This window comes from Rattus norvegicus, chromosome 15 (assembly GCF_036323735.1).
Source record: "Rattus norvegicus strain BN/NHsdMcwi chromosome 15, GRCr8, whole genome shotgun sequence".
In the NCBI taxonomy this organism is placed as follows: domain Eukaryota; kingdom Metazoa; phylum Chordata; class Mammalia; order Rodentia; family Muridae; genus Rattus; species Rattus norvegicus.
In genome coordinates this window covers 33,176,199-33,188,391 of record NC_086033.1, presented here as the reverse complement: position 1 = coordinate 33,188,391, position 12,193 = coordinate 33,176,199, and the positions used below count along the sequence as shown (strand labels likewise).

Sequence of the window (12,193 nt, the reverse complement as noted above, 5' to 3'; positions counted from 1 at the left end):
TAGACTTCCCAGTGGCTATTTAAAGTTAATCTCTCCTTCTCCCTCCCCCTCCCTCACTCCCTCTCCCTCTCTGGTTGTTTTAAGACAGGGTGTCTTTGTGTACTCTGTGTATCCCTGACTGTCCTGGAACTCACTCAGTGTAAACCAGGCTGGTCTCCAAGTCAAAGATGAACCTTTCTCTGATTCCCCTGTGCTGGGATCAAAGATGTGTGCCACCATCTCCTGACTTCAAATTTTTCAGAAAAGAACAATTCAGCGGGCAGTGGTGATGGTGGGTGCCAGAACTAGGGAGACAGAGACAGGTGAACCTCTGAATTCCAGGCCAGATTGGCTTACAGTGTAAATTCTATACAGCCAGAGCTATACAGAGAAACCCCGTCTTGAAAAAACAAATTTTAAAAAGGAAGAAAAGAAAAAGAATTCAATCAATTGCATTAGCCGAATTTCAATATGGGACTAAGGCAACTTAGTCAATTGAGACAATGCTGAGAATGAACATTTTCCATTGTCAAAAAAGTCAGAGGGCTAAGGGCACGGCACTGTTTGCTTAATACCAAGGCCCTACGATCATCTCCAGTACGGAAAAGAAAAGGAGAGGTGGCGGGGGAGGGAGGGGGAGTGTTGCAGACTGGGGAGGTGGCTCAGTGGGTAAAGTGCTTGCTATTCAGATGGGAAAACCTGAGCTCAGATATCCAGCACCCATGTAAAATCCTGGATTCACCCGTAACCTCTGCAGCGGGGGAGAGGGAGTTCCGAGGGAGTTTAGGGACAGCCGGCTGAGGTGATGAACTCCAGAGGTAGAGAAAGACCCTGTATCTTTTTGGCTGGCTGTTTGGTTGGTTGGTTGGGTGGGTGGATGGGTGGGTTGTTTGGAAGGTGGTTTCACTATATAGCCTTGGCGTGGTGGCACATGGACCGCACTGTGTAAACCAAGCCTCAAACTCATAAAGATCCACCTGCGTTTGCTTCCTGCATCTTGGGATTAAAGGTTCGACAGCTCACGCTGCCACAGAGAGTTCTCTCACACAGGGCTTCGCTAACCATAACCTCTAAGATGGCAGAAACGGGTTTTGGTTTTGGCGTTTTGGGTTTGGTTTGGTTGTGTTGTCTGGCACTGGGTCCCGGGAGCCTAGCAGTCTGTGGCAGGCCAGGCCGGATGCTAAGGATTAGTGGTTGAATACGAACACTGCAGAGGACCCCAGTTTCAATGCCTGCCTCTTCCTTTGTCCCTCTACCTCTGGAGCATGGCTGCCAGCCCAATGCTGACTGTGGTTCATTGTCCCTTCCTTCTTTCCTTCCTTCCAACCCATATTTGGTCAGGGTCCAGGAAATACTGTGTGTGCCCATGCCCTCCACCTCCTCTCTGTTTCCTCACTGTGTGATGTGGGTGATGACACCTACGAATGCTATAAGTAAGTACCCATAGTGCTCTAAGCAAGCTGACTGGGCCCTTCAAATCACTGCTTTCACAACAAGCAGAAAAAAATCTCTGCAAATATCAGAGCACAGCTGCCTGCTTCCCTCTACCTCACAGAGAAGGCCAAGTAAAACTCAGGGCAACTCCTCTTGCCACTAGGTAAGAGGCTCGTCATCCGTTCTTATCTGTGAGGGCACCTGGCTTAGCTTCTCTCTGCCAGCCTGCTAAGTCTGTTTGGTTTCTCACCCCCAGCTGCACGCCACGCATGTCTGAAATGCCCTTCCTGCCCTCTCTTTCCAAAACCCAGGCCCCACCTTTTTGAATGCAGATGTTTTTCCCAAGACTCACTTCCTCTCAAGCCTGCCTGACTCAGCTTTGCCAGTTTCAAGATCGCTAATTATTAAATAGTCTCTCCCGCTTACCTCAACCTTCACCCGCCCCCTTCTCTCCTCCCTTAGTGTCTATGATGTAACGCTGTGTTTGGCAAACCTTCCCCGGTTGGCACCCGTATTCCTGGTATCTGGTTGTATGTCTGAGTACCTGTAGAACAAGAAACAAGATCTGGAAGTGGCCAAACAGCAACAACAACAACAACAAAAACAGTTGATGAGGGGAGACCAACCCAGAATCATGGCACAGTCTCACCTGTCTCACCTGTCTCCTTATTACTACTACTTGGGTGCCCCTCAGCAAGCTAGTAATCTTTTTTGGACCTCTGTTTTTTGCATGTTTGTCAGAAAAATTAAAAATAATAACTATAATGTCCTTGCTGTATTATTATTTAAAGAGCATTTATTCAATATAGTCATTATTCAAAGCACTTCCCACCGATAGTTTCTCCACCCCACCCCACCCCACCCCCACCCCCACCCCCACCCCCACCCCCACCCCCACCCCCACCCCACCCCACCCCCACCCCCACCCCCACCCCCACCCCCACCCCCACCCCCACCCCCACCCCCACCCCCACCCCGAGCTGGGGACCGAACCCAGGGCCTTGCGCTTCCTAGGCAAGCGCTCTACCACTGAGCTAAATCCCCAACCCCCCCACCGATAGTTTCTTTAATCCCGTCAACTCAAGCATCTAGATACATTTTTCTTCTATTATTACTGGGTTTTTTGTTGTTGTTCTTTGAGTTTTGGGGGGTCTTTTGTTTTGGTTTAGTTTTGGTTTGGGGGTTTTGTTTTTTGAGACTACATAGTAGAAACTAACCTGGAACGCCTTTTCTAACCCAGGCTGGCCTTGAACTTGGGATTCTTTCTCTCCTCCCGCATCTTGAGGTTACAGGTGTTCTCCAAGACAGCCAATCCAGCCTCTTTATTTTTTCACTTAGTGTCTTAGTACACAGCCCAGGCTGCCTTCAGACTCGGGGCCCTCCTGAGCCTCCCAAGTGATGGGATTACAGGCGTGAGCCACCAAGTCAGGCTAAGTCATGTTTTTAATCACTCTGCTTTGGCCTTCACATGTGGTTCCCCCCCGCCCCCGCCGCCTCTGTATATGTGTGTGTGTGTGTGTGTGTGTGTGTGTGTGTGTGTGTATTATCATGTGCATGCTCACACACATCAAAAATACAGAGCTCCCGTCACAGTGCCAGGATCAAAGATAACCAGTAACTTAGCTGTTTCCCAGACTGGGACTGAAGTACGCAAGGCCGGAAAAAGCATCCCTTTCCTTCTAAATTCTGTTACAGGACCTAGAAAAGGGCCGGGCAGCTAGTGGATACTTTAGGTATGCCTCCATGGCTCTAGATGATGGATAGTAAAAAGGACACAGTTAGGATAGAGAACATTTCACCACCCTTAGTGGCAACTGGGCTGGGATGGTTATTAAGAGAAACAGAAAAACTGTGAGACTGCTACCATTTAGTACAACAATGAAAATAAAGCTGGCACTGGGTGGGGAGGGGCAAGACAGTGTCTTTTAGCTTTTATAGTTTGAAATATCTCTGGGACTTATAAGTGATACTATATTTTTTCTTTTTTCTTTCTTTTTTTTTTTCTGGTTTTTCAAGACAGGGTTTCTCTGTGTAGCCCTGGCTGTTCTAGAATTCGCTCTGTAAGCCAGCCTGGCCTCTATCTCAGAAAACTGCCTCTTGAGTGCTGGGATCAAAGGCATGCACCACCACTGCCCAGAGATACTCAATTTTTTAAAAATTAGAAATCTCATTATTATTATTATTGTTGTTATTGGTTTTGAACCTTTAATGAGAAAAATATATACTATGGAGCTCACGTACATGGTGGTCGGTGAGTCACTGGGGGGAGTTTGGGGTCACACATGACACATCTAGTTAACAAGACCATACAACAGGTACACAGGGTCACAAAATACCAAAGACATTGCTAACAAGGTCTCAGTCTCCTCATCATTTAACAGCATATTGGGGATCCCATGGCTGATGGGGAAAAGACGACCAGATTCTGGGCATTGCAGGGTGCCCTCCAGTACGTCAACCTCAAGCAACACGAGGGGCATCTTCCTCAAGAACGTCTCGTTGCGCTCATAGCCTTCAGTCGGCTCTTTGGGTACCTCGGCCAAGCTTAAGGTGTCCTCTGCCTACACAAGCTCCGCCCACTCCACTTTGGGGATCATCCGCGCCATGAAGTCGGGGTTGATGCGGACCTCGGTGGCCTGCAGACGCAGCGGGAAGCCACGCGTGCCCACACCCCGCACATTTGAGCTGAGGAGATCGTGGATGAGCAGTTTCATGTTGTCACACCGGAGCAGCTTGGGCTCACTATTGTCTTAAACTCTAGGACCTCCTGTGTCGACCCCTGAGGAGCTGACATTACAAACAGCACCACTGTCCCGGCTTTTGACTATGTCAATACCTATGTATACTGATATATAAGTGTTATGCTTGTGAACATCTGGACTGGAGAGAGATTTGGGTGTCGCCATCTTCCAGATAGTAACCACAAATGTAGATGAAGGCAGAGAACAGGAAGGAACCTGAGAATTGTTGACAGCCAGAAGTCGCTGATAGCAGGTTGCTGGAGAAACCTCTTCACCTAGCCTGGGAAGAGACTCTAGCCAGGCTGTGCATGGTACACACGGCTCTGTCAGGTCTTGCCCTTCTCCCCATTCCCTCTGCCCTGCTAAAAACCGTTAGACTGAGTTTCTAAAGCTAGCCATCAAGGTCCATTTCCCTATTTGTCCACTTCCTCCTCCTGAGGCTGACTAGCAAGGTATTAAAGTCCAGCAATCAAAAGCCCCCTTTGACTCGCCTACTTATCATGTCCAATTAAGAGCAATCACCTCATCCTAACACAGGATTTCCTCTTTTATCTTTGTAAACTGCCAATTTCCTATGGGTCACGTCTGTCTCCTTTCTATCCCAAGGCTGTCCTTTGTCCCCTGTCAGGGAGAAATACCTGTTCCCCCTTTCTCCTGTTCTCTTCTCCATCTCCCTCTCTGTCTCCTATGTCTACACTTCGTCCCTCTAGGGGAAATAACGCTCCTTTGTTCTGAGAACTCGGTCTGGGGTGTCCTGAGCTAATACCGGTCCCCTCAGGCTGCAGTTTGAGTTGCTAATGGGAACAGCCTGTCCACATTCTCCAGTCACACACACACCCGGGCGCTAACAGAAACTTAACGACACACACGCAGTTCCCTCGCCAGGCCTGCAGGGAGCGCAGCGCCTCATCTCCGCACCACACACGGCACGGAGCCGCTCTAGCTGACTGGGACTCGGTGGCGGCCGGAGTTGCACGTCCTGGCACCTCCTCCCTGAGTAGGTGGGTTCGCCCGTGGAGGAGGGGGTGTCAGGGTCCGCGGAGCGAGCGGGCACTGCTCTCTCCCCGCGCGGCGTGCGCCTCGGCCCTGGCGGGTGGGGCTTTGGAAAGATCTGTGGGAACCGAGGCCGGGGTTGTGGTGAGCGCTTCCTCCTGACCTCACAGAACCAGCCGCCGGCCCCCTTTTACACACCGGGATCCTTAGCCTGGGCCTGCTGGCAGCTTCCGGGAAACACGTGGGGGCGGGGCTGTGGGGGCGGAGTTCTGTGATTGACATCTCTCTCTGCAGATTGAACGGACTACCTCTGGACCCCCTCCCCTGTCCCCAACGCTGAGCCGAAACCATGGTGAGACCCCTGAGCTCAGCCCCTTGCCCCAGCATGCCCATGCCCTCATCCCGCGTGACTGTCTCGGCGGGGCTTCTGCAGATCTGCCGTTGCAAGGCAACCTGCATTCATATCCTCCTATCGGTCCCTGTAGCATGGGCGCCTGAAGGTGAAGACGTCGGAAGAGCAGGCAGAGGCCAAAAGGCTAGAACGAGAGCAGAAGCTAAAGCTCTACCAGTCAGCCACTCAAGCTGTCTTCCAGAAGGTGGGGCCCTCACAGTCCCAATCCCCAATGATAACACAGAGACCAAAGCTTGACACTAGGGTCAAACTGCAGGGTTCTAAATCTTAATTGTCTGTTGTTGCTGTATTGCCATGGACAAGTCACTGAAACTCGTTCATCTGTAAAATAGAGCTAATGATTGCACATCCTGTGTAAGAGTATTGCAAAGATTAAGTGAGAAAATGCCTGTTAGGCTGACCTGTTGCACAGTGCCACTATTGACTGGTTCTGAGTTCATAATGTTTAGCTTAGAGCTGGGGAAATGCTGTGGTCTCTGAGACCCTATAACCTGCCTTCTCAGCGTCAGGCTGGTGAGCTGGATGAATCAGTGCTAGAACTGACAAGCCAGATTCTGGGAGCCAACCCTGATTTTGCCACCCTCTGGAACTGTCGAAGAGAAGTACTCCAGCACCTGGAAACCGAGAAGTATGTAGTTCAGGTCTCCGCCCTGGCCCTGCCTGAGCGCAGAACTGGAGGAGGGAGGGAGTAGCCAGGCACAGAGATAGGGTAGTGGGGGTGGGGGGGTCCGATACAAGAAGGGAAGGAGAAGTTGGGGTTGGGTGTTGGAAGGCTCTAACCCCCCTTCCTTTTGGGGTACAGGTCCCCTGAGGAGTCAGCTGCTCTTGTGAAGGCAGAACTGGGCTTCCTAGAGAGCTGTCTTCGTGTGAACCCTAAGTCCTATGGCACTTGGCACCACCGCTGCTGGCTGCTGAGTCGCCTGCCTGAGCCCAACTGGGCCCGGGAGCTGGAGCTATGCGCTCGCTTCCTCGAGGCCGATGAGCGGAACTGTACGTGCCCATAGCCCTGTCCCTAAAAATCCCGTGTGTCCCACATCCTGGTACTGGTTCCTCAGAATAGGGAGGGATATGCAAGACCCAGCGCCAGCATCCATTTTGGTAGTGCCTAAAGGGATGGCGCAGCCTGACGCAGTCCGCATCGAGGTATTGCTAGGGCTCTCTGAGGGAATTCCGGGGGCTATCAGTGGAGTAGTTCCTCTTTGTCCTGCTTCTGAGATAGGCTTTCTCCCTCCCTCCTCCTCCCTAGTTCATTGCTGGGACTATCGGCGATTTGTAGCCGCACAGGCTGCTGTTGCCCCTGCAGAGGAACTAGCCTTCACTGACAGCCTCATCACCCGTAACTTCTCCAACTATTCCTCCTGGCATTATCGCTCCTGCCTCTTGCCACAGCTGCACCCCCAGCCAGACTCTGGCCCACAGGGTCGGCTCCCTGAAAATGTACTGCTGAAAGGTAAGTGGGCCAGCAGTCCTCAACCTGTGTGTAGCAACCCCTCTGGGAGTTGGCCAACGTTTTCACAGGGATCACCTAAGACCATCGGAAATATCGGATATTTACATTGTGATTCATAGCAGGAACAAAATTACAGTCATGAAGTAGCAAGGGAAATAATTTTATGTTTGGGGGGATCACCACAGCAGGAGGAGCTGCATTAAAGGGTAGCAGTGTTAGGAAGGCTGAGGGCCTAGAGGATCCTCGAAAGGATTCTGCAGGAACACCCCCTCTCCCCCGGCCCTGTCTAACCCTGCTCTGAACCACCTTATTGAGTTCCTACCTCTTACTGACACATGCAATCCTGTATAAGGCCAGGGTCCAAGTGAGACTCAGGCTGGAGGGCTGTTGGAATGTCTAGGATCCTAACATGCTGACATAACCCCACACCTTCCTGGCCCCCACAGAGCTGGAGTTGGTGCAGAATGCCTTCTTTACTGACCCCAACGATCAGAGTGCCTGGTTCTATCACCGCTGGCTCCTGGGTCGGGGTAAGCAATGGGGGGAAGGGCAGGACATTTGAGACTTAGAAAGAAACAAAGATGATTTAAGGCAAACCGAGGCTGTCTCTTTCCCTAGCGGAGCCCCACGATGTTCTATGCTGTGTGCATGTGAGCCGGGAGGAGGCCTGTCTGTCGGTCTGCTTTTCTCGTCCCCTGACAGTGAGTCAAGTGGTTTTATTAAGTGCGATTATGAGACCCTGAATTGAGGCTGTTAAGAGCTAATAAGTCTCTCTCTGTTCTCTGTGGCAGGTGGGCTCCAGAATGGGGACCTTGCTACTCATGGTTGATGAGGCACCTTTGAGTGTGGAGTGGAGGACTCCAGATGGCAGGAACCGGCCCAGCCATGTCTGGGTATCCCAGGATTAGTGGGGCAGAAACAAGGGCCTGCAGCAGGGCTAGGGTGGGACAGTCAGAAAAGCGGTGAGGTAGCACATTTCCTTGACCCAGTGCTCTCAGCTCTGTGACCTGCCTGCTGCCTCTCTCAATGACCAGTTGCCCCAGCACACGTTTCGTGTCATCTGGACAGGAAGTGATAGCCAGAAGGAGTGTGTGCTTTTAAAAGGTGATGCTGTCTAAAGCTTCTTCACTGTGCCAGTTCCTCAGCCTTCTCTCTCCTCACAGTGTCTCATCCTACTCTTTAACCTTTCCCCTAGACCGCCCAGAATGCTGGTGCCGAGACTCAGCCACTGATGAACAGCTATTCAGGTGATGACAAGGAACCCACGGACAAAGAGAGGGATTCTAGACACCAGGCAGTTGGGGCAGGAGGCATGGGCCTGGGGGAAGGAGGGTGGTGTAGAACTCCGGACTGTGGGCAACATACCTTCTCTGTCAGGTGTGAGCTGTCAGTGGAAAAGTCCACAGTGCTGCAGTCTGAGCTTGAATCCTGTAAGGAGCTGCAGGAACTAGAGCCTGAGAATAAATGTAAGATCCTCCCGTGAGCCAGCTCCTGAGAACTACGTGGAGAAAGCCCGTCCCGGGAACCTCCTTGAGCAGAGAGTCTTCAAGAGACTGTAAACCTCTCTCCGTCCTCTCCCTAGGGTGCCTGCTGACCATCATCCTGCTGATGCGAGCACTGGACCCCCTCCTCTATGAGAAGGAAACACTGCAGTACTTCAGTACCCTCAAAGCAAGTTGGACCTGGGGGAGGACAGGCCAGGGGAGGCCCAGTGGGCCATTAGAAGGCAGGTTGGACTGGAGAGGTGGCTCAGTGGTTAAGAGCACTGACTGCTCTTCCAGAGGTCCTGAGTTCAATTCCCAGCAACCACATGGTGGCTCGCAACCATCTGTAATGAGATCTGATGCCCACTCTGGTGTGTCTGAAGACAGCTACAGTGTACTTACATATAAATAAATAAATCTTTAGAAGGCGTAACTGCCTGCTTCTTCCCCACCAGGCTGTGGACCCAATGAGAGCAGCTTACTTGGATGACCTGCGCAGCAAGTTCTTGCTGGAGAACAGTGTTCTCAAGATGGAGTACGCTGATGTACGCGTGCTGCACCTGGCTCACAAGGTACGGACTCAGCGTGGGCTGCTTCCCCTGGCCCCTTCCTCGCTGCTGTCTCCCCACCAGGGTGACTCCACCATCTTTCTTTTAGCCTGCTCCTTCATTAGGCCTTGCTTCCTGTCAGTCAGTTCTTCATCCTGCTTGTTCCCTTGTTTTAAATCCTGAACCATCAAAGCTCATTGGTAAGGCCCTGGGTTCAATTCCCAGGGCTGAAAGCAAATTTCTTTTAAAGGCCTTTTACCACCCATCCGTGCATTCCTGTGCTTCTACATTGTTTCTAGAGATTTTTGAAAGCTGCCCAGGCAGCGCTTTTCGTGTCTCTAGTCATCTTAACAGATCCGTTTTGCCTCGTCACTGCGGCCCAGCACAAGCCCACTCCTACCTTTCTGTTTGCTCTAGGACATGCCGCTATCCTCTGCCCCACACTTGAGGTTTCCTCTCCCTGTCTCCTCTCACTAGCCACCCCTCCGTAACCCTGTCTGTCTGTCCCCGTCCCTGACATAGCATGTGGATCTGGCTATTTGTTTCTTACACGCGGCCAGCCTCTGACAAGGGTCTTGTAAGGTCCGTATGGAACGCAGAGCAGGTGGCTAAAGATGTCCTAGCTCTTGCCGAGTTTTTCCCCCTCCCCCCAACTCCTAGGATCTCACAGTGCTCTGCCACCTGGAACAACTGCTCTTGGTCACTCATCTTGACCTGTCCCATAATCGACTCCGAGCCTTACCCCCAGCCCTGGCTGCTCTGCGCTGTCTTGAGGTAAAGTATGCATCCCTTCCATTCTGTCTGGGGTACCCCTTTTCCACTCAGAAGTTTGCCTATGTTACAGCAGGACCTCCTGACCTCTGACCCCTGCAGGTAACCACTTCGCCAGCCCCCTTGACTATATAGCCTGGCCCTGTGAGCTTTTTCGCACACCTAAGCTGGTCACTCTGGGCTCCTCCATGGCTTATACTGGTCCCAGGCTGCCTGATTGACCTTGTGTTTCCCCATCTCCCTGCTCCTCAGGTGCTGCAGGCCAGTGACAATGCCCTGGAGAACGTGGATGGTGTGGCTAACCTTCCCCGGCTACAAGAGCTGTTACTATGTAATAACCGTATCCTCCCTCAGTCTCCTTTGCAGACAGCTACTAGGGCAGAGAGCAGGCTGTAGGGGGACAAACCGCAGACACAGACAGCAGACAGCTCACAGGGCAAGGAGCAGGCTGCAGGGGGATAAACCACACACACAGGCAGAATCATCTCCAGGCAGGACAGGAAGCAGGGCTTGGGCAGGGTGAGCTGAAAGGGGAGATGATAGCCTGGGGCTGTCTGTGACTATTATTAACTTTTACTCTGGAGTTCTGTGGAGTGTGGCTTCCACAAGCCAGAGTTCACAGGCAGGCAGCTGTAGAGATTCTTAGGAACCACACAGTAGTCTAGAAATCGGGAAGTTCCATATTTTTTAAAATTCTTTGATCTCTCTTGAAAATGGAGGGTTAGGGGGTTGGGGATTTAGCTCAGTGGTAGAGCGCTTGCCTAGGAAGCGCAAGGCCCTGGGTTCGGTCCCCAGCTCCGAAAAAAAAGAAAAAAAAAAAAAGAAAAGAAAAAAGAAAATGGAGGGTTAGAGCATCTTTGACCCTCATTTACATGTAGCCACTTAACAGCCCTCTCCACCTCTTTTTTTTTTAAAGATTTTATTTATTATATATGAGTACACTGTCACTCTCTTCAGACAACACCAAAAGAGGCCATCAGATCCCATTAGATGGTTGTGAGCCACCATGTGGTTGCTGGGATTTGAACTCAGGACCTCTGGAAGAGCAGTCAGTGCTCTTAACCCCTGAGCCATCTCTCCAGCCCTCCGCCTCGCTTTATGATCACACAAGGACTTGCTTCCCACAGCCCCCTCTTCAGCCAGATGTTCTACAGTGCCTGCTGAGGCTTTATCCTCCCCAGGAAGCCTGTCAGACACCATCAGACTTGCTTCCTAGTGTCTGCTGAGGGATTTATCCTCCCAGGGAAGCCCGTAAGACACCATCAGACTTGCTTCCTAATGTCTGCTGAGGGATTTATCCTCCCCGGGAAGCCTGTAAGACACCATCAGACTTGCTTCCAAGCAGCAGCTTCTAGCTTTGGGGTGTCCAGTGGCAGAGAATGGGTGGGGTAGAGCTACTGAGCCTTCCTTGACTCTACTGCCCAAGGCCTCCAACAGTCTGCAGCAATCCAGCCTCTTGTCTCCTGCCCCAGGCTAGTCCTCCTCAACCTGCAGGGCAACTCGCTGTGCCAAGAAGAGGGCATCCAGGAGCGTTTGGCTGAGATGCTACCGTCTGTCAGCAGCATCCTCACCTAGGAGGCCCTGCCTCATCCTCACCTTTAACTTACTGGGACTGAATAAAGTGTGGAGAGGCCCCTCTACCACTTGACCGCTGCCATGACAACACTACCTCCATTACCACCACTGTTTTGAAGAAAGGAAGGGAGGGGCTCTGTGGTGAGGGTCTACTGCCCTGTGATACTCTCTACCCAGAGCCTCTGTGTTCATGTCTGGTCAGGACCACAGCTGGATTTGAGTTCATCATCAGTTTTGGGGCTGTCATGGGAGCCTAGCTTGAGACTGGGATAGAAATCGGGCTCGGGTTATGATTTGGGCTGAGCCTCAGAACAGCTGTCTCTAGCTGGAAGAGACTGTGAACCTTTCTCTCGTGAGTCTGCCAACTTCAGACTTTGTGTCCTGACCCCTGCTTCATTCACAACGGAATAGGCTCAGGACCTCAGTGTTTGAGAAAGAATGTGTCAGGGCATCTTGCCCCACCTGGTTAAGATGACAATATTGGTCCTTGTGGATTACATTCTATGGTTGAAAAGCCCTTGGGAACCCTTGGTCCCGTTTGATCCTCATACACTCAGGGATGGGATGATTAGAACATTTGAACTGATGAAGAGACTGTTCTGACCCGCCCAGGGTTACTGAGCTCTGCATGCGGAAGCCAGATACTAACCACGTTGCTTCAGTGATTTAGCCCTTTTCCTGTTTCTGTATTAATGTAGAATGATTAAACAGAGGCCCGGCCTCAACTCGCCAAGGTATTTAGATAGGAGCCTACTCCTGAGTTGCATCCACACCCCACCACTCGGTGTTGTGACTTTGAAAGCTGC

General features: G+C 51.5%; 1 protein-coding gene and 1 pseudogene across 3 annotated transcripts; one reads left to right on the top strand and one right to left on the bottom strand.

The window, feature by feature from the left end:
• Window positions 1–3,670: 3,670 nt before the first annotated feature.
• On the bottom strand, window positions 3,671–4,828 carry Trmt112-ps2 (tRNA methyltransferase activator subunit 11-2, pseudogene 2; annotated as a pseudogene).
• Window positions 4,829–5,071: 243 nt separating this feature from the next.
• Rabggta (Rab geranylgeranyltransferase subunit alpha) lies at window positions 5,072–12,124 on the top strand. 3 transcript variants are annotated; one of them, XM_006252010.5, is made up of 17 exons: window positions 5,072–5,151; window positions 5,442–5,499; window positions 5,633–5,743; window positions 6,063–6,187; window positions 6,362–6,549; window positions 6,806–7,009; window positions 7,456–7,539; window positions 7,628–7,710; window positions 7,801–7,902; window positions 8,008–8,113; window positions 8,205–8,256; window positions 8,387–8,475; window positions 8,592–8,680; window positions 8,949–9,065; window positions 9,702–9,815; window positions 10,065–10,152; window positions 11,239–12,124. In XM_006252010.5, exons 2-17 carry the CDS (start codon window positions 5,497–5,499, stop codon window positions 11,385–11,387), a joined length of 1,704 nt encoding a protein of 567 aa, XP_006252072.1. In that variant the 5' UTR covers window positions 5,072–5,151; window positions 5,442–5,496; the 3' UTR covers window positions 11,388–12,124. The 3 variants fall into 3 exon arrangements, with proteins under 3 accessions (XP_006252072.1, XP_006252071.1, NP_113842.1); XM_006252009.5 differs by having other exon boundaries at window positions 5,104–5,291; NM_031654.2 differs by having other exon boundaries at window positions 5,121–5,155; window positions 11,239–11,465.
• Window positions 12,125–12,193: the final 69 nt, after the last annotated feature.